General features: G+C 41.4%; 1 protein-coding gene across 11 annotated transcripts in view; it reads right to left on the bottom strand.

Moving 5' to 3' along the window:
- Nucleotides 1-25,717, bottom strand: part of SULF1 (sulfatase 1) — a 163,956-nt gene that overhangs the window by 13,494 nt on the left and 124,745 nt on the right. For 7 of the 11 annotated variants that reach the window (XM_073229650.1, XM_073229648.1, XM_073229649.1 and 4 more), the window contains 8 exons: nt 15,130-15,346; nt 12,751-12,997; nt 11,477-11,573; nt 10,959-11,053; nt 10,544-10,609; nt 9,501-9,673; nt 7,355-7,497; nt 7,137-7,260 (listed from right to left, as the gene is read on the bottom strand). In XM_073229650.1, the coding sequence (XP_073085751.1) occupies nt 7,137-7,260; nt 7,355-7,497; nt 9,501-9,673; nt 10,544-10,609; nt 10,959-11,053; nt 11,477-11,573; nt 12,751-12,997; nt 15,130-15,346 (1,162 nt within the window). Of the gene's footprint in view, nt 1-3,981; nt 4,045-5,327; nt 5,362-7,136; nt 7,261-7,354; nt 7,498-9,500; nt 9,674-10,543; nt 10,610-10,958; nt 11,054-11,476; nt 11,574-12,750; nt 12,998-15,129; nt 15,347-25,717 lie in introns of all 11 variants that reach the window. The other 4 variants (XM_073229652.1, XM_073229655.1, XM_073229657.1 and 1 more) reach the window with 2 other exon arrangements.

Here is a 25,717-nt window from a genome sequence, read left to right as displayed (position 1 = left end):
GTAAAGGTCCTTCAAAATTCTAGGTTTTTTTATATAACTCTTACTATCACACATCAATCATAGAATAACAAATTCAGGGCTTATTTGTGCTAAGCACTTTTCAGGTATTAGCTCATGTAATCCTTATGTATATTGTGTATATGTATTATTTTCAGATTTTTATACATCATAAAATCGTAACAAAAAGGTTAAATAAATTGTCCAAGAGAATCAGTACAGGATAGAGATTAAAACCACATGCTAGAACCTGACTCCTTAGGTTTGACTTCTTATTCCATCATTTATCATCTTTGTCATCTTTGGATGACTCAATTTACTTATCTGTGAAGTGGGGGTAACAGGACTAACCTCACAAACCTATGGTGAGGGTTAAATGACTTAATATATGTAAAGTGCTTAGAAGAGCGATGGGACATAGTAAGTCATGTAAGACTGTTGGAAAATCACCCCAAACTGGGAAGCAGTGAGGCTGGACCTTGTGGCCAGTCTGACCCACAAAACTGTTCTCAACTATTTATATTATCTAATCTGATCCACCAAATCCTCTCACATTATTTCTCCCAGTTTAACACTGTTGACTATCTCCCTACTGCTTTCAGGATAAAGACTAAACCTTTGGTATAGCATAACTAGGGAGACTGAATTGTATAGTTTGTCTGTAATGGTCCCAGTTACATCAGCTATACTGGCATCCTATTTAGTTTAGCATTTGTCCAGAATTCTTGGACTTTTAATTTAGGAGATCATTTTGAAATGCAACTATTTGATAAATCTACCAATTGATTTATTGGTCAGCAAATGCATATGTCATATTTATATAATCTTAGTTATTTTTAGTACCTTCTATGTGGTCCAAAACATTCCTGTTTGGAAGATAAATTATAATACAGTCACCCTATATATAATACCCTTCATTAAACAGGCTCTATGTACCTCTTCAGTTCATCCCTCTCGCCTCCCTTGTACCATCGTTGAATCAATCACAATTCACCCAGTGAATCTTGCCTTCACATCAACTATCCTTCTTGTTAGACTTTTGTTCTTCACTATCCTATGTCTAGATTGTTCCAACGTTGCCTTCGGCGTGCAGCATAAATGCCTCCTCATTGGGGAGCTTCCTCTGACCCCTCAGGACTGGGCTGGGTCCTCCCACAGCTCTCCTGCTCCTCACCTTCCCTGTCAGAGCGCTTGGCACCCTGTGCTGTAACCGCCGTACCTGACTGAGCTCTCCTGGAAGGCAGCATGTTGCAGAGGCAGCCATTTAGATGCTTTCCTTCTTTCTTTATTGAACAGATGAAAAATCATTCATTTTTTCTTTTTCTTTTCTCCCTATACCAAAGCTGATTACAGGTCAATTTTGTTCTCCAGTTTGGGGAGGATCTTAAGAGTTCTGCAACACCTTAGCTTCTCTTATGGCACAAGAAACAAGGCACTGGAAGCAGAATCACTATTGGAAAAGTATGAAAAAGTTATGAATGTTCTCTGGGAGCCTAGATGAACTCTGACCTGACTCTGACCCTCACCATGAACAGGGTGGCCAGAATTGTGTGCAGAAAAACATGCCCCGACCAGACGGCATGGCTTGGCTATCAGAGGTCTGGCTGGAGGGCACCTGCTTGCCCTCCGGGCACACCATGCAGGGTGGGAGCCTCGCACACCGCACACAGTGGCCCTGGCTCTCCCCCACCCCCTACCGACTGAGACTCTGAGTCTCCCCATCACCGTAGGAGGCTGGCCTCACCTCCGGACCCTTCAGCCCCAAGCCCTGATGTTGATCTACCTCTTGGTTGAGCACCTTAAACCCAAAAGTCCAATAGTGCTAGCAAGGCAGCTTAAAAATAAAATGGACTTACACATTGATGTATATTAATTATTTCTCAGAAAAAATGGAAAAAGATTTATGATGGAGAAAAATAAAATAAAATAAAATGGAGTTGAGATGTGAGAGAGAGAAAAGAGCCAGAGGAGGCTTCATTACACCAGCACGGAGCAGGGCAGTGACAGAGTGGGGGAGGGGGGGTCTCTTCCTTCTGATCTCAAGAGGTTTAGGCAGTTCAGAAAATGGCTTTGTGTGCTGAACTCTGAGTTGCCAACGAGTGATGATGGACATGGTGGTAGTGCTGATAAATATCTTTTTGTTTTTCTTACAGAATACAGTAACATTGTTTGGAATTATAATGTCACTTACTATTCCCTTTCACATACTGTCTCCTTCCTATAAATGTTTTGTACCCCATTTTACACTTTATTATAACACCCACCTTTACTGGTGCTTGCTACTCACCATACTGTTCTTGGTTTTCCACTAGGGAGGCTGGGATTTGAACCCCAGCCAGCCTGAATGCTGTGTCCAAGCTCTAACCTCAGTACACACAGCCTTTAAGATTCATCTGGGCTCTAACACAAGGCATGAATCACCACAAGCAGAAGCCATGTGGCCAGAAGCATGCCTGCTGAGGGTGGAGCACGACATGGTCTGCTGGTCTGCAGGGTGTGGAGCAGAAGGGTCAGGAAGCAGCACTGCCGGCGTGAGGCTGCCAGGAACTGTCTGCTCCATGCAGCCACTGGAGACACAGTGGGGCTGTCAAGAGCTCTTCTTGGACATCAAAGGGCAGCAGCATCAGCTTTCATTAGCAATGGGAAAAATAAACACTCCCTCAACCTGTTGATCCTACTCTATTTTGCAACATAGAAAGTATTGCTTTCAACTCAAGCCAAACTTTATTTCCTGAGTCATGGGGGCGACTTTCTGAGTTATGCCCTCACTCTGAGCTTTTCCTAACTGGAAATGAACAGCGTGAGTAAGCAAAGCATTTCAGCTGCCTTTGCCTCATGCACAGGCCACAGCAAAACATACTAAACAAATAATGAAGTTGAATAGGGAACAGACTTGCTTTCTGAAGACCTTTTTAAATAAGTCTAAGGGTTAATTTTTGAAAATCCACAAAATGAAGGCAGTTTAAGGAACTCTTGTTAGTCTTGTTACAAGATACATTTTCTAAAATACTCTTGAGTTTTCAAATTTCAACTTCTTCAGGTTTGGTTTCCTCAAAGTCTTTTATAATGAAATTTCATGATTAAAAATGCATTTGCGTTAGTTTTCAAAAAAAAAAATCAAAATCTTAAGAATCAAGGCTTCTGAAATTCCTGTAGAGGTGCCATCATTGGAGGCTGTGTATTGGTAGACATCTGGAGGTAGCACTTTCTCCAGCAGTTCCACCCATACCGGCTTGTTCTGCACGTCTTCCCTTTCAATCCAACAGGAAGGCCACGTCAAACACTGCATTTGGATATCCAGAGAGCCCCCAGGCATGCCAGGCAAATGCTCCCTCAGGAACCCTGCTTCATGATTTTCTGCCTACAGCATGGATATCCATTAACAGAAAGCTTGCCTCATGGATTGTGAAATGGTGGAATCTGAAAACCAGTCATTCTGAGTTATAGAGTATCTTAGATTTGTCCTTTGGTGAGGAATTCAGGAGAAAAAAAAGCAACAGGTATCACTGTGTTGCGCTGTGCATCTACTTTCAACGGCCATGCTACCAGGGAGGCTATGTCACACAGCCTCAGAGACTGTGGGCTTGGCCTGGGTAAGGGGTGGTGGCAGGGGTCAGAGTACAGGAGAAACAGGAGAATCGCACATGCGTGCCATTGAGTGATGACTGGAGTGCAGCTAAACCTTCCTTATCTCAGCATTGTCCAGGGGTGACGAGTGTCCAGGGAGGACTTGATGGAGAATAACCACTTCGGCTCTGACCAGGCCTGCGTCTTAAATAACCTGGCAATACACTCTCACCTCTTTCACGAGAGAAGTAAAAGAAGGCCAGGCTGAAAAATCCCTTAGCTGTGAAACTGAGTGCATCATAAAATAACTGTAAAGCCAATATTTAGTGTCAGGTCCATTTAAAATGTCACACTTTAGAAATGTCTTAGTGAGGCCCCTGGGAAGCAGGCAAAAGTGCCCTGGGGCATGGACATTACCTCGCCAGCCCATATCCTGGGTGAGACCAGCTGAAGAGCAGATTCTTCTCTGCCTTACGAGTGCTGGGGCAATGCAGATCGGGGTGGGGCAGAGAGAGGAAAAGAAAGAAAGAAGGCGAGAGAGAAGAGAAAAAGGAGATGTGTGAACGGTTGTCAGGTCTCCCCAAACGTTTAGCTTGCTTTGTTTTGTTCATTTGTGCACATGTTCCCCACCTATTTCCTAGTGTTAAGAGCCTGGGCAGACCAGCGAGCCACCCTCTAAAAGGAGGAATCTGGGATCACAGCTCAGGAGGCAGGCAGTGGCGGCCGGGCGGCAGGGGCACTGTGGCATGGTGGTAGTCTTCCGTTTCCCTGACATGCTGTCACTCTGGGTGGCACCAAGTCAGTCCATGGTCCTCTGATGGAAGCTTTTCTCCTTAGAGGATTCACTCACTAGGTGAATGGCACACGTTTGCCTCAGTTTTTCTATGGTAGAGGTGGTAAGGGCAGTCCTCTCCTGCCCTACAAAGCTCATTTCTGACAAACCCACCTGAGGTCTATCCTCAGGGTGGGAAATTAGCAGGGGCTGCGGATGCCAGGCGACCAAGTGATGAGGCCGCCAGGTGTCTGGGTCCTGCCTCCAGAGCACGAGGAAGTGGGTGTGGAGGGGGGATAAGATGAGTAGGCTGAAACCTGTTTGTGAAGTTTTTGTGTGTCAGGCAGGATTGTCTCCATGCTGTTGAGACCTTTCTGCAGGCCTTGACCCCAGATACCTAGACCCCAAACTCCAGCACCTCCTCTTCAGTCACCAGCACCCTGCAGAGCCCTCTGAATTGTATCTCTGGTGCTTTCACCACAAATGTTTATTAAAGACTGCTAACAAGGAAATTCCTTCTATTACCTCCAACTTTGGCTTTAGATTGTTCTTAAAATTCCCATTACTCCTTTTGTGCCTTTGGCATTATGTTTCATAAAAATTTCTAACTAGTTTCTATGAAGCCTCTCCAGCAAACCAAACAGTACGCACCACAGGGAAAATAATTTCCCCACCCTCCGCAGGGCTCCCGAGGGTCATTCTGGCTTTTTCATCTCACATCATTCCATGCTTAGAAGCATCATCAAACAAGTGAACAAGCATGGGAGTGAGTAAATGCTCCGAGAGACATCTTGTTCTGACATGAACCGATTTAAAAGCAAAATGGCAGATTGGTAACCAGTGACACAATGTGGTGGAGAGTGCTGTTAGAACACGCATGCACCCCCAGTGTGCTCTGTGCAATGTGGTAAGAGACAGAAATTAGTTGAAATGGCTGGGTCATGCAATTATTGGGAAAGAAGCTGCCGGGAGAATAACAAAGTGTGAATACCTGTGTAGGTCATAGCTTCCTCCATCTTTATTTCCTGATATAGGAAAATACAAGAGTAATTTATGTTAGTTTTAGAACTCACAAAACCATTTGCTATGTAGATTTCCATTCACGCCACCTAAATCCTAGAAAGAAACATATTGTGTTAAATATAGACAGTGCCGGAGTCCACCAGAACTTTTCTTTTAGGTTCAGAATTAGTACTGAACACTACAAATAAAATGGTGTAAGATAAAACAGGTAAGAGTTTGCATGAAAAATTGGTGGAGTCAGGAAAGGAGAGCCCATTTAAAAGCAGTAAGAAAAATACTTCCGTGAGGGCATGTAAGTCTTGGTAAAAGTTAAATTCTGGTTATTTTTAGATAAAACACTTGGGAAAAAAAGGGCAAAAATCATCTCCCTTAGGAATCATTTAGAGGGTGGAGAGGACTACTATAAGCTTGATGGCAATCAGCCTCCACCTGGTGTGTCACTTCACTGAGAGGCTCTCAGATTTCACCGAGCAGAGGTGTTACGTCATTACCAGTAAGTGTGCTACGATATCTGGGGCAGAAATGGGTGTACTATTTTTAGTGCCTCTAAGAGTTTGATTTAATTTCTAGACCTTAGTGGGCTGTTGTAAGGTTTGAGGAAAAGGTCAACAGATAAGCAAGGTATCTGAAAAGATTTTTGCTGAGTAGGGTCAGGGACCAAAAGGTTTGAGGAAAAGGTCAACAGATAAGCAAGGTATCTGAAAAGATTTTTGCTGAGTAGGGTCAGGGACCAAAAGACCATTTTTGCAAGTCAGGACTGGACTCTGGCTGGTGACTGATTTCACTAAGGTGTGAATTAAGAGGTGTTGACTGATGGCTGCTGCGTGACCTTTCTCACAGAATTTATAGTTTCTTATGGGACTCTCATAGCTCTTCAGGACCCTACAATAGTGAAAATGACAGGTGGTGATGCCGATCATTTGGGACACCCCCTCCTTCAAGTCACATGACCCAGAAAGCTGCTCCAGGAAACTCAGCTGCACAACAGAGTTCCTGCAAACTGCTCCCCACGGCCTGTGAGTTTAGCTCTTCGCCCTTCTGGGATTGCCATGCTATGCTGATGCCAATGCGTTGCCAGCTTCAGCTCTTTCTCCTTCTATGGACAGCTGGTATTTACATTTCTATAGGAATTATAGGAAAATAATATTTTCATCGACTGAGAAAGAGCTGGGACAGACACTGAAAAGAACTGCCTTCCCTTGAGCCAGAGGAGAAATAAGTTAAACACCGCAGACCTGGGAGGGAACATCTGGCTGATTCCATTCTTACAGGCCCTTTTATACATTTAGATTCCAAGACAATTAATCACTCAAATATGTCCAGTTTCCGATGGAAATACTGGCAAAAGAAGTGTAATTCCCTGAGTCATGGGCAGGGACCCATCTGGGGTAGCTCCAAACTGTGTTAAGCAGAAGTAGGGCATTGTGTGTTTCCATCAAATTCTCTTAAAACAGGATATCCTGGGTTACCTCAAGGACATACTATGACTGTTGACAGCAATAATAAATAAGTCTCCCACACCTTCATCCCAGCTTCCAGTGGATGCTTCTATCAGGAATTTAGATTCACTAATAGAATAGGCCTGTGGGAATGACTGGAACAAACACTCACCAGATCTTTTGGCACATTGGAGATTTAGAGGCCAATTTATGTTTGAAATTGTCTGAAAAGTTTTCCCTGTCAGGATCCCAAACTATGTGTGTCTATGCAAATAAATGCTTTGAAGGCAGAAAACTTGATAACATGGTTTTATAGTCAAAAAATTTTTTTTCCTTACCAACTTCAAGGCCCTTAGGTCTTGGGTTGCACTGCTTATACCCTTGACAGCTTCGGAGCTCCATCAGTTGTACATGTAGCTGATTTAAAATGCCTCGTTCCACCGTGTGCACTGTATTTGTGAGCTGCAGATGAAGAGGCCAGGACAATATATTTAGGTTCACGTTCTGATTATTCTATTTTCAACAACCTTCATAAAATGAAAACATATTGACCTACCTGATAAGGATCTGTATTCATATCAAAATACTCCAAAAAGCCAGTGGCAAACTCACAGAAAAGAAAATTATGTGTCTCATTAACTGTACGCAAACACCAGTAGGTGTTATTGTTAGAACTCGTGCAAGCACAGAAAGATCCCACTGTTGGTAAAAAGAAAACAAAACAACAAAAAAATGAGAAAAACAGGCAGGCTAGCTGTTCCAATGTTTCCTTATCTTTAACCCTTTTAAGGGCCACATTTTCTTTCTTGAAAATACTATGTAGTTAGATGTTAAAAACAACTATATTATCACCCCTCTATACTGCTATGAGATTAGGTGAAAAAATGGAAAAAACAATTTTATCTTTTTTTTTAAAGGAAAAAAGTGATTACTCAAGAAAGAGATAAATTGGTGCCCAAGCTTGTTCTGTGTGTCAGATGACCATGAGTCTCAAATGCGGTGTGGCCAGAGAAGGGATTCCACCAGGCGGAGGGGTTTGGAGAAGGCTTGAGCCCAGCTCAGTGGATTGAAGGATGATGTAGTTTGTGATCACTGCAGACTCTCTAAAACAATTTAACATGAGATGGACTATGACAATGAACGTATTTTCTACCATGCAGAGGTTCACTGGTTACCTTGTGAACAGTTACATAAGAGAACATCAAATTTAAAAAACAAATCATCCACTCTTCTTTTACAAAAGGCAAAGTTTCTAAATTTGCTAACCTTCCCTTCAATGAAAACTGGATTTCAGAAACATGCTATCTAGCAAATATTTTTATAACAACTGGGATATGTATACTTAAATGTGCATTCATTGTAACTATATCCCTTGAATATATAATATTAACTCATTTAATCTTTAAAATAACCTTATGAGACAGGGATGATTATTAGTCCCATTTTACAGATGGGAAAACTGAGGCACATAGAGGTTAAGGAATATGTCCAAGATCACAAGTGACAAATGGCAGTGCTAGGGGTCACCCCAGAGCCTGCTGGAGACCAGACCCAGCAACCTAGGCGCCCCTCAGAGATCTTCACGCTCCTGTGTAGGGAACTTCATTAAAAGCTCAATGCTATGACTTTAAGAGTTCACTCAGCCTTGATGCGGCTGTAAACAGAAAGATAAAACAAAAATTCTCATGGATAAGCCCAACACCCGAAGAATGGTCTGTGGATTTGGGGGAGTCTCCAAATCCCAACTTGAGAAACCCTGACCTGGGGGATCTGCCGTGAGCCTTTCAACTGGAAGGTTCAGTATCCTGGCTACTCCGTGGATGGTAAGCCTTTGATCTGATGATGTGCCACAGAGTTTATGGTATTATTTCAGCATGGCCTCAGTGAAGACTGGGCACAGGCCACTAAAACAAGTGCAAGTATTAATTTTATAGTTAATTATTATTATTCCATATCATCAGCAAGTCTGTGTAAAACCCAGTATCTTATGGCATCCTGCAAGCATGGCGAGAAGTACTAAGCGAGACTGAGAATAAATAGGATATGGTCCCTGCATTGAAGGGACTTTTACTTCTTTTTATTATACATAGTGTATGTACTTGAAATAAATCAGAAATAAAAACATACTTAGAGAAAAATTATTCATCCTTTCATTAATTTCATTACAGAGCAGTCTTACTAGGTAGGAACTCTGTCAGGGGCTGGGGATTGTGTGAAATAACATCATGAGGAGAAAAACGCAGGGAGAATCTGGCATTTTCAGACAAAATACAGAAAAAAACCTCTAAAGAAAGAGCTAATTTTTGGCAAAATGATTCGAGCTGCCAGTATAGAAAATAATGTGATGCTCTCCTCATGAATTAAATACTTGTGTGAGATGGGTTGCTATGAACCTCACACAAGTGTTTAGATTCCTGGTGTTATGCTGCTGAATTCCTAGTCTAATTACTGTAGAAGGAGTTGCAGTCTCTCTGCATGGCGGCAGTAAGCGGCCTTTAGAAGGAGCAGTTAATACAAGGTGATAGATGTTAACTAAACGTGCTGTGGTGATTGTTTCACTCTTGGCTTATGTAAGTCAGGCCATCATGCTATTCACCTTAAACTTTACATGGTGCTGTGTGCCAGTTACAGCTTAATAAAACTGGAGGACAACTTCTAAAAAAACAAAAAATTCCAAGCAAAAAGAGCCCCGAGCAACTTACAGTCCCAGAACGGGGCCGTCTGCCAGTGGTTGTTGTCGTGTGTGAAGCAGGTGAGGCCGGGGAGGCTGCATTCGTCTCCCTTCCGCTGGCGTTTCCTCTCCTTCCTCTCCTTCCTCCTCCGCCGGTTCTCCTTGAAAAGCTGCAGCTTGCTGTCCACCTCCTGAGCAGCCTCCCTATTCCAACAGAAGGAGCTTCTTAATGATCAAAGAGCACTTTGTCAACTAAAAACAGGATTGTTGCCATGAATCTTTCACTTAGATACTTAGATGCACGATGATAAACATGCAATAATAAACAAACGACCTTTATTTCTCACGGAGAGCCCCAGCCTATATGATCGGCACCAAGGAAGCCAAACTCAGTGAGTGACAGCTCTCAGTTTTACTGAGCCTGAACTGATCAACATTTTCTTTCTTATTTACAGGTAAACATTGATGGAAATAAATGTCAGAGTGAGTCCATGGACCCTGCTAGCCACTCCGTTTGGACAAAGGCTTAGCTTCTTGGTGGCAAAGTACTTATCAGCCATGAAATCAATGGTTGGCTGACTTGGAAAGACTTTTCTGTTGTTATTATCTTGGTTTTCCCATAAAGGGCTTAACTTTTGTTGAGACTTAAAAACTAAATCTCCTTCAGGTACAAATTTTACTATTATTTTAAATATACGAGTATTTCTTCCAACTTTCAGAATTCAACACAATTGCGGGCTACTCTTTGGAACACACATACCTAATTAAGAGAGCCCCCATGTTCCAATCACTGTCCACGGGAAGCAGTGAATGGAATGAAATCCAGCTACCTTGCCAAACACGGGCGGAGAGCACGCTTGGAATCAGAGCAGAACTCTCACGGCTCCCCATCGAAAGATCCAAGCGCCTTGCCAGGGTTCCTGTCAAGGTGTGGGCTTCAGTTTCAGCTTCAGGAGCTACAGGCCCTCCCGGAGAAGCAGCCTCACCCGGCTCACACGAGTCCCTGCTGTCGCAGAAATGCCCAGTGGATGGTCCTTCCCTCCCAGCAAATATGGAAAATGGAGAGTTACTTACTTGAATGGGTGAAGATGGCTCTTCAATTTCTCTTGCTTTTTTACACCCTTCTCTTTAGTGTAATAGCTGCAGGCAAGAAGATTAAAATGTGAGTCTTCATAATTGTGCATTTGATCAAAACAGTTCATTTACATAAAATGTATCTAAAATTCATTTACATAAAAAGAAATAAAAATAGGAGGAAAGCAGTTATTTTGCTGTAAATCTCTTAGCTTACTGGGACTTTTTGAACTTCTGCTTAGGTTTATGTCATATTTGATCTGACCTAAATAGTTTAGGTCTTTACAATGTATGATAATGAATTCAGCTGATGAAGCTTTCTATTGGTATAAGAGAATCGACCCTAGTGCTAACCCTGTGGCTTGTGTAAAACTGAGTTTTTGGAAAGGAGACTGTGGAACGGATGCTGGCTCACCTCTGTTTACTACAGCCACATTCCTCAGGCTTTCTTCTCTTTAGGTGTCCTCTCACTTCTCTTAAATTCTTAATTTTATCTTGCAAAGCTTCAATCTGGAAAACATGTATTAGAACAATTACATGTAAAGGTAAGGATTTTCTATACTAAGTACCTTTCTTTTTACCTTATTTTCTGTGCTCCATAGTTACAGATATTCAGGTGAGATGACTATTGATTTGGAAACACACTGGGCATAGAATATGTCTACCTCTCTATTCCAACTGACGTATTACGGATAAACATCGACACATGTCTCACATGTAACTGAATCACTTTCTCACAAAGGTTTCAAAAGGCATTGAGTCAATTTGCATTCTTTCCTCACCCTTCATTTTCAGTCAGGACTATCACATGACTGGAGAAAGACAAATACCTGGCTATATTCTATTTTTTACATAATTATAGAAAAGATGAAGTGAACACACAGGATGTCCCACCAGTCTGGACTGTGCTCCCCAGCCACAGCCATGGCTGACCTCTTTATCGATGTATGCCTTGTGGTCCTTCCAGGCTCTGGTTGATTGATACAATTCTCTCTCACAGTGGATTGTATCATTTGGAAGAATAAAGCACCTGAAAAAAAGAACAAGCAAGAAACATCAGCAATAGGTTTATATTCTAATATTTAAAAACATTAGAAATAGCAAAGGAACATAAGTATCCTCTAAACTCTTCATTTGGATGCAAGTAGTTGTTTGGAGCTGAGCCACAGACAAGAAGACGTGGGAATGTCTCCTGGCTACTGGTGTGGGCAAAGCATGGTGTTGGAGAGAGATCACTAAGGTCACCTCTCAAGGCAGCATTCAGTATCCATGTCCCTGTGGACAGATACCAAGACATCCTCAGCTTTAAAAGTCCCACCAAACATTTTAGAAAAAAAATGAGGTTTTCACAGGTATAATGGAAATAGCTTGTTTGCAGAAATGTAGAGTTGGAAGGGGGTCATTCATCCCACAGGTTGTTACAAAGGGCCTGCCTGAACTGCCCTGGTAAGTTTGAAACAAAGAAACAGCCCCAGGAATAGTGAGAGAAACAGATCCCAGTCTAAGTCTCTTAGCACATCACTTGACAACTACAGCATCGGGAGATGGGTCCTAAAGATCAACTCCTGGCAGGGTTTGTGGTACTCTGCCTCTCTCTAAAGTGACAGAAATAAAAGAGAAAACAAAGTTCTTGCTAATAAACTCAGAAAGAAAATATTTCTCTATCCAGAGAGTGACCAGGTTTTGGAAGGAACTGAGGAACCAGGGTGGCCCGTTCAAGCCGAGAGGGAATGGCCGTCCTTTGTTTCCACATGCTCTCTGGGATCTACCCGGACAAGGTCGATGCCCCAGCATCTTACACATGCCATCTCTCTGGAAGCTTCTCCCTTGGACTGTGTTTTGTTGCTGAGGCCATGATTGTATACCTGCCCTGAGCCTGTCACCACGCAGTGCGGAGAGCCTCTACCAGCCCCAGTGATGGTTTCCATCTGCTTTCTGACTCCCACACAGGTAATTGCTCAAGGGCAGAACTCCACGCCTGCCAGGCCAAGATGCGACAGAATCACGTTGGCTCAATTCCCAGCTGCTCAGCCTTAATGTGAAATGGGACCCAAAGCACGCGTCCAAATATAGAACTGTTTGGACACCTCGCTGCTGCTTCAGCCCCCAGCTCCCTACTGCTGAGTGCTATTACGTTTTGTAAAGGTGACTGATAAGATGGGGGATGACTTTGAACCCAGCCCTTGTGAACGCCCAAGTCTCCCTACTTGTGTGTGACTCGGACGGTGGCGGGCAGGCCCACGGCACTGCCTCTGTCGGCCGGCATCGCGTCCCTGCCACTGGCAGCCTGGCGACCTCTGGGGCCCTCGTGGCCTTCATCGTGACGCTTGGCGATGTTTCTTGGTCGCAACACTTGCAGTTCTTCTTCTTCCAGGTTTATGTCATATATTTCACCTTCAAATTCGACTGACAAAGAACGTGTCTGTCGAGTATGGACAAATCTGGGCTTGTACTCTGGAAATCAAGGATAATATGTTAATATGGATGTTCAGCTATAGTTTGGGAGGAAACAAAATCATCACCTGCCTCGGTGAGCATTTTGGGAAAGGGCAGGCATTGCCGAGGGACATCACAGTGCCCTTGAGTTCTCAACATGAACTGATAAGGCTGTGTGCTTGGATAAAACTCTATTCCCACCTATGGTATTAAGAATAATAATGATGACTATCATTTATTGAGATTTTACTATGTAGAATTCACCTTGTACTTATCTCTAATCCACAGTCTTGATAGTTATTATCATCATAAATCCTTACATTAAAAACTTACCAGATTGTCAAAACAGGTTCATGAATTTGGCTTTATTATCCTCATATTATGGATGGGAAGAGAGAGGCTTCGCCAAGGTTATACAGTCAATCCCTATGGGAGCCAGGACTACAATCTATCAGATTCTAAAGACTACAAAGTCTTCCCACTATGCTGGGTTGCTTTTTCAAAAAAGGTAAAATGTTCTAGACACCTTCTATTTGCATTAAGAAAAATTAAGTTTTGCAGATGCTTTCATCAGACAACTGACTTTTAATACTTGCCATGTGGGGAATAAGGCCAGCATGCTTCCTGGTTACTATAGACCACTGTCAGGGCTCGAAGTGTGCTAGATAATGGCTGTAACACGCAAGCATTTGTCCCTCCTTACCACATGCCCTTAGGCTCTGGAGGCACACACTCCCATGGCCTTTTCTCTCCAGCTGCTGCTGAAGTTGGAGAAGGGAGTGCACTGGCTGGGGAATCAGAATCCCCATGCTCTCTATAGAATCCTACTCTGATGGCAGTTTCCAGATGAGGAAATGCCAGTTGGCAGGTCACGGAGAGTGATCACCAGCTCTGTCACTGTGGAAAAGAGGAGAACCAACTCCTGGCTCTCAAATACCTAAGATTTCATGGGCTTGAAAAGTGTCTCCAGACCTCTCCAGTTTGTGCTCAACATTGAAAACGCTTTATGGTCAGTGCTTGGAGAAAGACATCTGCCTTCCAGAGAGAAGAGGCTGCCCCTACCCATCAGCTGAACATTGGTAGCTAGCTTCCATGAGGCGGGTGTCAGAGGGCCTTGTCCCTTGGCAGTTTTCCATTTGGTATCTCTGTGTGAATTATTAAACCCGGCATTTTCCCTCACGTGGAAAAGAAAATCTCCCACATCAATGGTTCTTGGCCTTTTAGGTTATGAGTTCCTTTAAAAACTTGTTAAAAGTTGTGGACATCCAGAAAAATGTGCATACATACATGGAATATACTTGAACTTTAAGATAAAATGTTAGCGGACTTTTGATCCCCTAGAGTCCATCTTTAGAGTCCAGGATAGAAAAATATGTTCTAAGGACTTTCATCATTCTAGTGAACGATTTGATTTCCTAATTTTGGATGCGGAATTGAACTTTTATGTATTCTGCTTATTTCCAAACTGGTATAGAAAAGAATTATTACAGAAATGGCACTTTTCATATTGTGCCACTAGGTGGCAGTAGACTCCCATTCTTTCATAGAAGGTGTCCGACTTCAGGTTTTCGTACCTATATAATCACAGGAATCTCAGAGCTTCCTGGTAAGAGTTTTGATAAAGAAATGCTAGGCAGTGCTTTTCATATGGAATTTGACTAGTTTGACCCTGCCACTCAACACCAGAGAAGTTAAAAAATATATATATTGTCTTAAAAGAGATATGCCTTTAAAAGTATTTATACTTTTCCTATTAGTTAAATGCACAAACACTGAAAGCTTCCATTTTTTTCTTTTTTTTTTTTAAGTAACTTAAGGTGGACAAATCAGGACATTAGTATTAAGGTAAAATAAAACTGACCTTTTGCTCCTAACCATGCCCTTTTGCCCTTTACAGCTCTTTTTATGTGTGTATGTTTGTGTCTGGGGCTTTTACTAAATATATTTTAATTCTGTGCCTAACTGAAAATGTTCACAAAGCAAAATTTCAAGTTATCCTAGCTTTCATATTTTAAACAGAGCAATTATTTTGCTTTTAGCCCTGTAGCTGTGAACTGACAGTATCTAAATGTAGAAGAAGCCAGCCTGCTCTAACGTCCATTCCCAAAAGCCTCGGGCTGTCGCCAAGAAGGTCACAGTGTGTGGCTTACTCGGAGTCCCCTGGTTTCTTAGAAACTGCCTTTGACTCTTCCTCTGGCTTCTGCTGGCCCGATAACCAGACTCTCCACAATTGCACTCTTTGTCCTCGCTGTGGAAGCCGCGAGAGTAGAGGTTCCGCGTGCTCTGCCGGATGGAGAGCAGGTCACCAGATCCTTTGCACTTGTGAATCCGAAGCTTGCCAGACGCATCCTCAATGCACTGCCACTTCTGCAAAAGCCAACATGAGAGTGGGTTACCGATCCTGATCCAGGTGTTTTTTATTAAGCACTGCTGTTTTCATTTTTAGGAGACTGGCAACACCGTTGCAGAGAGCAAATGAAGAAAGGCAAGCTTTTAAGTGATCCTGCCATACATCGACTCCCAGTTCTCATAGTTATTTCTTTCACTGTAGGCAAATACAGATGACAACAAAATCATTGGGAATCAGAATTACCTCACTGACACTAGAGCCAAAAATTGATAAATAAATCCTCAGCATCCAGACTAAACAGAGCCTTGAGTGAAACATGGAAAAGACCTTCATTCACCAAGCCACCAAGCACAGCTGTCAGGGCTGCTCTCACCAGAACGCTCTTTCTCTGGAAAAACAGACTTGGTGGCTTTGTTCCCTGCCCCTGAATGTCTAACATGAGCCAGGGAGGAGGGGTGGGTGAGGAAGAGGGAGACTAACTTCATCTGAGTCCATCACGGTGAGTCAGCTTTCACATACCCCAGACGTTAGCGAACATGTCCGGTTTTCTTCCTGCCTTTCCTTCCCTTCTACAAACGCTGCATACCCAGCAGAGCAAGCAGCTCCTGCAGAGACATTGTTCACCTTCACAACAAACACACCTGGGGGAGCAGCCTTGGGCTGCCTTATGCTGAGGGGCTACAGGCTCAGTTCTAGATCGGTAAGCCATGGCTGGGTCCCAGTGCCCCCATTGCTTCTTGCATATCAGTTTGGCTCAAATAAAAGCACTTCACTTTGGGGTCATTTCATGGGATCCTGCACATCTTACTTAAAGACCTGATAACCTTTTTTTAACTTGTTATTTTCCCCTTGCTTCTTCCTGAAAATGGCACATTGGGAAGCAGGAAGAACACTGACCTCAATTTCAAGTTGACTGCGGTTCTTACAACTCACTGTAAGGTACTGCTCTCAGACATTTGTCCTTTTTTCCCCCTTCTTTTTATGAGTATTACCTATGCACAATTATTTATTGATGCTTTGCTTTAAATGGATACATTTCCAAACCATGGCCAAAACACCAAAACTTGTAAAGTTATGTGTTTGTTGTGCCAGTTATGTATTTCCAAATATGTATAAAAATAAATAAAAAATTATTAAATAAAAGATGTACTTTCATGCACCACATAAATGACCGCCTCTTACCCCCTTGTTTGGGGTAGCATACTTTGGGTTACATCTGGATTTCAAAGTGTCCTATTGCAAGGTGAAGTTTGGCCAAGAGTCGCAGATGGCTTAGTCAGCAGACAAATGGCATTCATGTACAGAATGGTGTGCAATCATTCACCATGGACCAGGGTGCAGAGTCGTGGTTTGTTTTCTCTTAGAGGAATTATGTGCCTATAATAACTTGAGTTATCAGAGCTGCCTTTGAACTCCTATCATACAGTTCCCAAATCGAAGATCTATAGGGCTTGCGCTATGATTTTGTTTTAGCCCCATTTACTTTTGGTGCCCCTGAGTTTGTTTTTTCAAGACACATCAGGTGACAACCTTCTTTCATGGGTTGGCCAGGATATCCTGAATGTTTAGCACCTCCATCCAGAGAAGAAGGCTCAAGAGAAAGGCAATACAAATAAGAATATAAGAAAATCTGAGTGGGGTATGATTTAAAAAAAAGACCCAAAAAGTGAAGCCAACTTGATGAGGCAAATGGCTTCAGATCACTGGTCCTCAGATCAGTCATGTCAGATCACTGGTCCTCATGATCGGCTGGACATCAGGATTCTCAGAAGATCCTGAGGTAATTCTGATTTAACTGGGGTTAAGTACAACTGCTTTAGATATATACCTGGTTACTGGACCTTTGTGCATCTGGAACTCCTGCTGGGGGTGGAGGCAAAAGGCACGTATTTAGGTCTAAGTAGCTCGGATGGGTGAGTCTCTGAGAGGGATGTATGTATTTCGGATGTGGGTGTGGAAAGGAAGATTCATCTAGAAATGTATTGATGTAACCAGGTCAGACTCAAGCTGAACCGACAAACACTACTAGCTCGCCTACACTGGCAGGACTACGGGCTCTACTGAAGAGTAACCAGTTCTCCTCACTGTCTCCCTACAGTTAGTTAACAGGTAACGAAACTTAGTTTTCATACTTTTAGCAGGAAACTGCAGGTGGTCTAGTCCATGGTTCTGCCATACAACTTGGAGACAAGTGATTTTCAAGCTTGGGTTTGTGGCACTCCCAGGATATTCCATTTGGTGTGAGGAGGTGCCATGAAATTCTCAAAAAAGGTCTCAGAAACTAATACACAATTCCATTAAGAAATAAGCAGATGGTGTGTAGAATTCTTGCTGGTGTAATGTGTCATCAAAATGATAACCTGTCAAGCTCCAGAAAGGCTGGGATTAGGGGTGTCGAGTGTCTGTCTCTATCTGTACCTGTCTTAGATCCAAATTGTATCCACCCACCGGGTAATCTCTACCTCAAGTATTCAAAAACTAGGAGTTGACCACTTTGTGCTCTATAGCAACAAAAGAAGTGGCCAGTGGATTCCCAATTCACAGCCAAGCAGAATCTTAAGAAGTACTCATTTTCTATTGGAGAGAAAAATGTGGCTGACTGTATTCTTGGAAGATATGGCCTTGTCTTTTTGTGCTTCCAACTTGTATCAACTTCAGTATAAATAATAATTTTTACAACTCAACTACAGCAAAAACCTTCCTTATAACCACTGTGCATGATTTTTTTGGCTTAGAAGAGCTGAGGCTACAATTGGATTCCTGTAGAACATACACTATAAGCATAATTTTTAGTAACTTAGCCTATGTGGAATCCAACCTGCATTTTCCCATTGGCCAAATTCCTTGCTGGTGCCCTTTGGGATAGATATGAAGGGGAGGAGTGTTTCCTTCCCGAAGAGCTGAATTTAACCAAAACTGAGGTCTGGCACTGTCCTTGGCACTGATGACTTATCATACAAAGTCAAAAATACATAATATATGCATGTATATGCACACACACACACTCACATATACTACCTGTGTGCGTATACCTACACTCATCCCTGTATAAAACACTCATCCCTGTATAAAACAAAAATGCCAGTTCTTTTCCATGCCATGGACCTTTTGAATAAGTTGTAGACCCTACTAGATAGAGTAATTAGCTAGAGGCTTTGAAAATCTCCTTAGTGGCAAGCATACAAGGAATTTTAATGAGATGTAATTATCACACATTTGCCACAGTCATCTCAGTGTTTGATATCATGACAACTTTTATGGCTGAGTAATAAAACCTTGAAATGGCTGCAACTAACACGGTCATCTTACTTAGAGAGCTTATAGATGGAAACGAAGAAGAGAATTTTTAAGGGAATTACTCTGAAACTCATGCCTCGAGCCATTTAAATGGTGAAAATAATGAGAAGAGACGATTTTGCAATGCAGAGGAACTTCAGGAATTAGAAGAAAGCATGAACTCCGGTGAGGTATCTGCTAATGGGCCACAGTGTTAGCCTCAGAAATAAGCTTTGTTGAACAAGTGCCCTTACAGAAATACAGATGTCACACTGTCTCACTTTTATCTGTTCTCTGGAAGTGTATCAGTAAAGTAGTTACTTGGCCAAACCCAAGTGTCTTAATCCAACCACTCCCCCCTTCTGTAAATTCCTGACTCATTTGTACCAATAATTTAGCACACATTTGGTTAATACACAACTATTACTGCACATGTACTGTAGGTGAGGTGCTAGATAAATGAGTAATTTCATAAGTTATTATTATTTCATTTTAGCCTTTCTGACTACACTGGAACTAGGAATTAAGGACAGGGACCATGTCTCATGGTCCTGAATTTTTCCCTAAAGTTACTCAACATTGAATCACTCTGTTTAGTAATTATACATTATGTTTTTGATTGATTATATATGCCTGTATATAAATAACACCTGATGGAGAAGAGAAGATTGGTAATTTTGGGACAAGGACTCATGCGTGCAGCTAGTCTGTTAGAATCAAACCTAATGAGAACTATGCCCAATGCCTTTTAAACAATTCCATTCAACACCATCTTCACCTCCATTGTTATCATCTACTGAACTCTCTTTGCTGCCAGGTACTGGGCTAGGATGCTTTATACACATTTATGCACTTAGTCTTCACAAGAGCCTTAAGTGCTGCCATACTTCATTTTTTGGAGTAGGATGTTGTCACCTATATGCTGCCTGGGACTTGGGAATAGCATTTTATACCCATATTGATGTGGCTTAGTCTGGACTTTTAAGCTCGAAAAGTCTGGATTGGAATATCAGCTTTATCACATTGCTAGGTAACCTTGACCAAGTCAGCTATACAATCTAAGCTTGGGCAGAGTCACGAGCATTAGAGATGACATATAGGAAGAACTCAGCACATTGTAGGTACTCAACAAAGGCAGCTGCTATCATTATTATTATTAAACACACACACACACAGTTTATTACTTTAAGAATTTGATCTAATATAAACCTGATGAAAGGTAGCCATTTTTAATGGAGACAAGTATTGGGTTAAGGATTTGAAGACCTCAATTTTGATTTCTTTTTTGCTGATAACTATGGCCTTGAGCAAACTGCAGAATCTCTTTGTTCTTCCAGATTCCACATCTGGTAAAATAAAACTTGTGCCTCCTGGCCTCAAGGATATGTCATGTGAATAAACTGTTGAGTGTTTTTGGAGTTCTGAGGAAAAGATACCTTATATGAAACCAGAGCAGTCCTATTATAATTGACCTTTAAAAATGGTCATCCAATCCTTGGGCAAATTAATGTTTCCTAGTTACAAATTGTATATAACATAGTAATTATTATTTAGTGGGGAGACCATGACTTTGAATCACATAGTTCTGGTTTGAACTCAGATATATCGCCCTTCTAGCCATGTGACTTTGGTGAAGTTACTTTGCCATCTGAGCTTCAGTCTCCTCATACTTCTAATGGCCACTGTATCTATTTTATAGAATAGTTTTCAGGTGTAAAGTGTTCCATGTAAAATGCTAGCACAATATTAGATGACGATAGGACTCTGGTTACTTTCCTTTCCTGCAGTAACCACTAGATAATCATGATAGTTTCTATATTTTGCATTGCATATATTTCTCAGATTAATTAAGAATGTTCTATATTCTGATTTATGGCTACTCATATACATTTTAATAAGGGAGAAACAAAATTTGGCTACAACTTTTTCAAAAGTATACTTGCAATGAAAGCTTAATTTTACACACACACATTAGTTCTCCCCGTTATTATACATCATATTATGTGGATTTGGTCGTAATGCAGGTCAAATCATGTTCTCTAAAATGGAACAACCATAAAGTAATTTTCTGATAACCCAATTATCCTTTAGGCCACTACCAAATTCATGAAAAGCAGTTACCTGCTTATGAACATGTGTTTAGAACTTTCATATCAACACTGTGGAATATAAAAAGACCATGTAAACATCCTTATTCAAACCATTGCTCAGCTCAAGCCACTGTCAAATTTTATCACAAATATGAAGCCAAGTTACTTATGTCTCCTTGGGACAAGATGGGATGGGGGAGGGAAAATGGAAGGGAAGGAAAATCAGGAGAGAGAGAAAATGTTTCCTCCTTTAGGGTTTAATCTGACAATCATTTGTAAAATTCAATGTTGGAACATTGGGAAGAAGTATGGTTCTTGCAGTGCAGGGAAAATAAAATTGGTGAAATGACCTTGGCCAAGAACAGACAGCATCATGTGTTGAGGGCTCACTATGTGCCAGGTACTGTCTCAGACACTTAATACATTTAATCCATCTAATCTTTACAACAAGCCCCCCTGAGGCAGGTACTATTTTTGTCCCATTTTACAGATGAAGAAACTGAGGCAGAGTTAGGTTAAGTAACTTGCCCATGTTCACTCCCAGTTGCAATCCCAGCTGACTAGGACACCAATAAAAAGGAGAGTGGTTTGGGGTAGAGTGTGAGGCTTCAGGTGGGCCTCCGTTGAGGGGACAGCATTTGGGAAGCCAGAGGCAACAATCTCCATGCAGATGAGACTGTAATATTTAAGAGACAGGGAGGAACGGAACCTGGCCAGAGGGGGCTGAGTTAGGGAATAGTTGGGAGTATGACGGTGTCAATTAAACAGGGCAGGGTCACATTCTGTATTACATTTGGAAGCGAAAGGTTTGTCCCCAAGTTTGTTCTTCTGACTTGTTTGGAACATCATTAAATATGGCTTGACATTTAACCCTGCTATTTGCATTTTGAAAAATGCACAGATGCAAAAACATCTAATCAAGTAGATGCACAATTATTCCGACACGTCCCTCCAAGCAGGTTGAATAGGGGAGGAAGCAAGGTTTTGAGGCTCACGCATCTGTACTGGGCCTCCGGGCAGACAGAGTTCAGCCAAAGAATGGCACTGGGGACTCAGCCCTTCTGGCCACACCCTCTGGTATCAGCAGGGCCAGGGGGAAATGTCTATGAGCCACACTGATTTTGAGCCACATTGTGATTTTAACCAGGGCTCAGTGAGTTTCTGGAAATAGGCTGTCAATTTCTGGCAAGCTAACAATTCTAACCAGATCTTACCGGAAACGTCTTTTTATTTCTGTTCTGCAACTAGTCACAAAGGGTCAGAGAGATGAATGGTCAGAGGGATAATTTTGGGATGAGAACATAGATCCTGGAGCTAAACCAGTTCATAGTCAATAAGTTGTGTTCTAATTTCCTTTGTAATAGTCTCTGCTTGCTCATTTTTTCTGAATTTTAAACAAATCTTTCATTTTATCTGATAAATAATAGAAAGGCAAACTAAATTGAAAAGATGCTAGAATTCAACAACTCAACAGAAGGGCATGACATTTGCTGTATAAAAACAAAACAAGCTACTTTTTTCCCTCTTAAATGACAGAGAATATATAAACATACTTAAAAATTGAATGCCCCAGAGAATTTCTTTTATATGACTCCTAGTAAAGGAGCCAACAGCTATATCTAGAAGAAAAACAAAACAAATAATAATGTTTACACAACATGAGTGATTCTCAATCTTGGCTGCTCATAGAAATCACCTATGAGTTTGAAAAAAGAACACCACCAATATCTGGGTCCCAACCCCAGAGGTTCTGATTTAATTTGCTTGTCCTGGGACTTGAACGTGAACATTTCTAAAGCTGCTTATGAGATTCTAATGTACAGTTATGGTTGAAAACCAGTTCCCCAGAGGTTGCAAGTGGGTCCTAAATCCATGACTTCAGCCAAGCCATTGCCACATATACTTTCAAAGCGAAAATCTACATTTACATTTTGTAAAGGCAGCATGTTCTGGGGAAGAAAGGATTGAACATGATGTGAAGAGATGTAGATTCTGACTCTGGGTTTGTAGCTTAAGGGCTCCGGATCTAAATTTCCATATTAGGAAAATGCTATCATTCAATTATATTCCTAAGACTCCTTCCAAACTTGACATTCCCTGATTGTTGGCCTCTGGTTCTTAACTGTGTTAAAAAATACAGATGCTTTGGCCTCCACCTCCAGACATTTTAATCTGATTGGTCTAGGGTAAGGCTGTGCACCTGTATTTTCAAAAGCTGCCCAGTGAATTGAGCATTACTGATTTGTGTTCTCTGTTGAACCAAGTCTCTTCAGACAAAAATTGAGATTTGCACATGAGTGTGAGTCTGTGAGTTTCATTTGTACATAAATGTGCTTGGGGGTGTAATGCCAGCTGACAGAGTGGTGGAAATGCACACTCAGCCTTGTAGCAATTCAGGAACATGAAAGTAATGCAAACACATATGTCCATGCTGTCTTAATTAGTCCCTGCTGGTTGTTGTGTTCACATAGTGAAGAAGTGATGCCAAATGTCTGGGATTCCAGCCCATTTTAATTCCCTGTTGGCTTCATAGGAATGAAAACAGCAGGTACGATGGCCTGGAACAATAACAACACCCAACATTTGCACTTTGCTTTACAGTTCATCCAGAATTTTATGTATATGGTATCACTTAATCCTCACAAGACTGAGATGAATTTTCTTTATTTGACAGATAGAAAACATGAGACTCAGGAGGAATCAAATGTCTTGTCCCAGAACATGCAACTAGAGAGCAGTGGATGCTGACATTCTAACCCAAACCTTTGACTTCAAATTTCTCTTCCCCTTATTTACTCTATTTCATGCATCTATACTGACCCTCCTGAAGAATCCTTAGGTGACATTAGCCATAGGGGTGTGTGGAAGGGGGGCATGCATTATCTCTTTGGGGATTGGATGTGAAAAGAATGGGGCTAATTGTGCTGATTTGTCCTCTACATCCCAGGGAGGGTCCCTTCAAAGACAAGATTATGCTGCCTTTAAAGGAAAGCAGTTAACCTTGGTTAGAGGAAGAGATGATGGGCACAGGCCAGGTGTGAAATCAATGTCAGGTGAAGGGATTCCAAGCAGGTTAGTTCTAGCTTAGCTGTCATCTTTATCCTGAACAATACAATCTCATTATTCTGGACATTTTTCTTCTGTTTTTATAAGTCACTGATATTGTAACTAAAAGAGAATCTTCAAACTAGCCAGACAGAAAGAGCAAAAGGCCAAAACATAAAGATTCTATAGAACACAACAGAGCTATCAGGTTTTACCCACAGATTTGATAACCACCTTGAAGAGGCTCAAAATTTCCTTGAGGTTCCCAGATTTTTAAGCTATGGTTTGAGCACCACCTATAGAAAAAAATACCATCAGAGGCATAGTAATTTTTTATTCTAATTTAGGCACTTCTAAGAGATTGTTGCTAATGTTCTCATAGATCCATATGATAGAATTTAAATTCAGACTGATTCACATGGAAATAAAACAGTAGAGGAAAGTTCCAGGGAGCCAGATATTAAAGCATTCCATGAGGCAAAACAAGTTTAGGAAAATATGTGAAAGCAAAGTAAAGTTTTTAATACAGTTAGCATTGAGCACATAAGTGAAGAGCTTGTCCCAAAGTACCATAATCCAGTTTATGTGACATTTGTCCTTTAGGGCATGTGTTAAAATTTCAGTCAAGCCATATGGTTTGCAAAATTATATACTGAAAGGTAGGCAGTGTACCTTTTTCCCAAATGGTTATAATGCTCACACTTGGATGGCTAAAATAGTAACAGAATCACCAATTTGCATAAGATATTTTTAAACTGAAGATTTCCAGCTCCTGAATAAAAGTAAATCAGTCTGTTGAGGCTGGCTCATAAAAGTCATTTTAGAGCTACAGAACAATTCTGAGGTTTTAGTCATAATAATATTTAGAGCTTCCATAAGAAGGGTTTGAAGACATCAAATTAAAATATAATGAATAAGCCTAAGCTTCTCTACTAAACACTCGAAATTAAAGACTTACTAGAATGCCATGAAAGCCTGATTTTATTCCTTCCTTCAAAAACTCTGTCCCCATCCTTTTCTATTTCAAAGGAATTCCTGAATACAAAAAGGCAGGAGGAAATACGGAGAGTACGAGGATCAAGCTGTTGATTGTGAATGTCTATTTAATAAGCTAGATATCATACAATAAGAGGATAAATGAATGAGGACATTTTAATAATAACCAGGCTATCCAGTTATGAATCTGGTCTCTTTCCTTCCATTTTGTTCTAAACTGCAATGACTTAGCCAGAAATTCAGGTCCTCTCTCATGATGACACTGCATTTCTTTTAGCTAGTGTAGATTTCAATCAAGAGTGTTTAAAATAGTTTGTGTCCATATATTTTCATTTTCCTTTCAAACAGGTCTGTTTTAATTCAACACATGGTTTCTCTTTAGTTCTCATTAATAATGGTTGGAGTTCTGGTTAGCCCTGAATTCTGAAATGATATTTCTACTAACAAAGAGGATTATTCTAATGAAGTATTTGATGCCAAAAATTCTGCAAGCAGATGTAGAAACAATAAACAAACAGAACATGATTTTCCTTTTCATTCCCCAATCTTGGTTATAGATTCTGTCCTTCTCTGTGGGTTGATGGCATCTGACTATAGTCCAGGATGGGAAGACCCCAGTGTGTCTCTTAGGGTGCTCACTGCCCAGAGCCTCAGCATCTGTCCATGATCTTAACTAAGTAGCCTCTTGGCCCTTCTTGATGACCAGTTAACAGGACCCCCAGGGATAGTAGCTTCTTCTTAGATGGAATGAGTCTCTGATCTTTCTAACCTGGCTACCCATTTCATGTATCTGATGTCTTGAACTGGTGTTGGCTAACTGGGTGTAAATCTAGAACTTTCTCTGAGGGTGCCATCTTTTTTAGATGGAGGGGGCCCGCAGTGATGAGGAGGCCTAGTTTGCATTGGTCAAGGAAGAGGTGTTTCAGTGAGTACTCTGTGATCACCATTAAAAGCCTATTAATATATAAACGTACATTATTT

The sequence above is a fragment of the Manis javanica genome, chromosome 2, assembly GCF_040802235.1.
Source record: "Manis javanica isolate MJ-LG chromosome 2, MJ_LKY, whole genome shotgun sequence".
Lineage (NCBI taxonomy): Eukaryota > Metazoa > Chordata > Mammalia > Pholidota > Manidae > Manis > Manis javanica.
The sequence above is the reverse complement of the archived record's forward strand: the minus strand, read 5'-3'. Positions and strand labels throughout refer to the sequence as shown.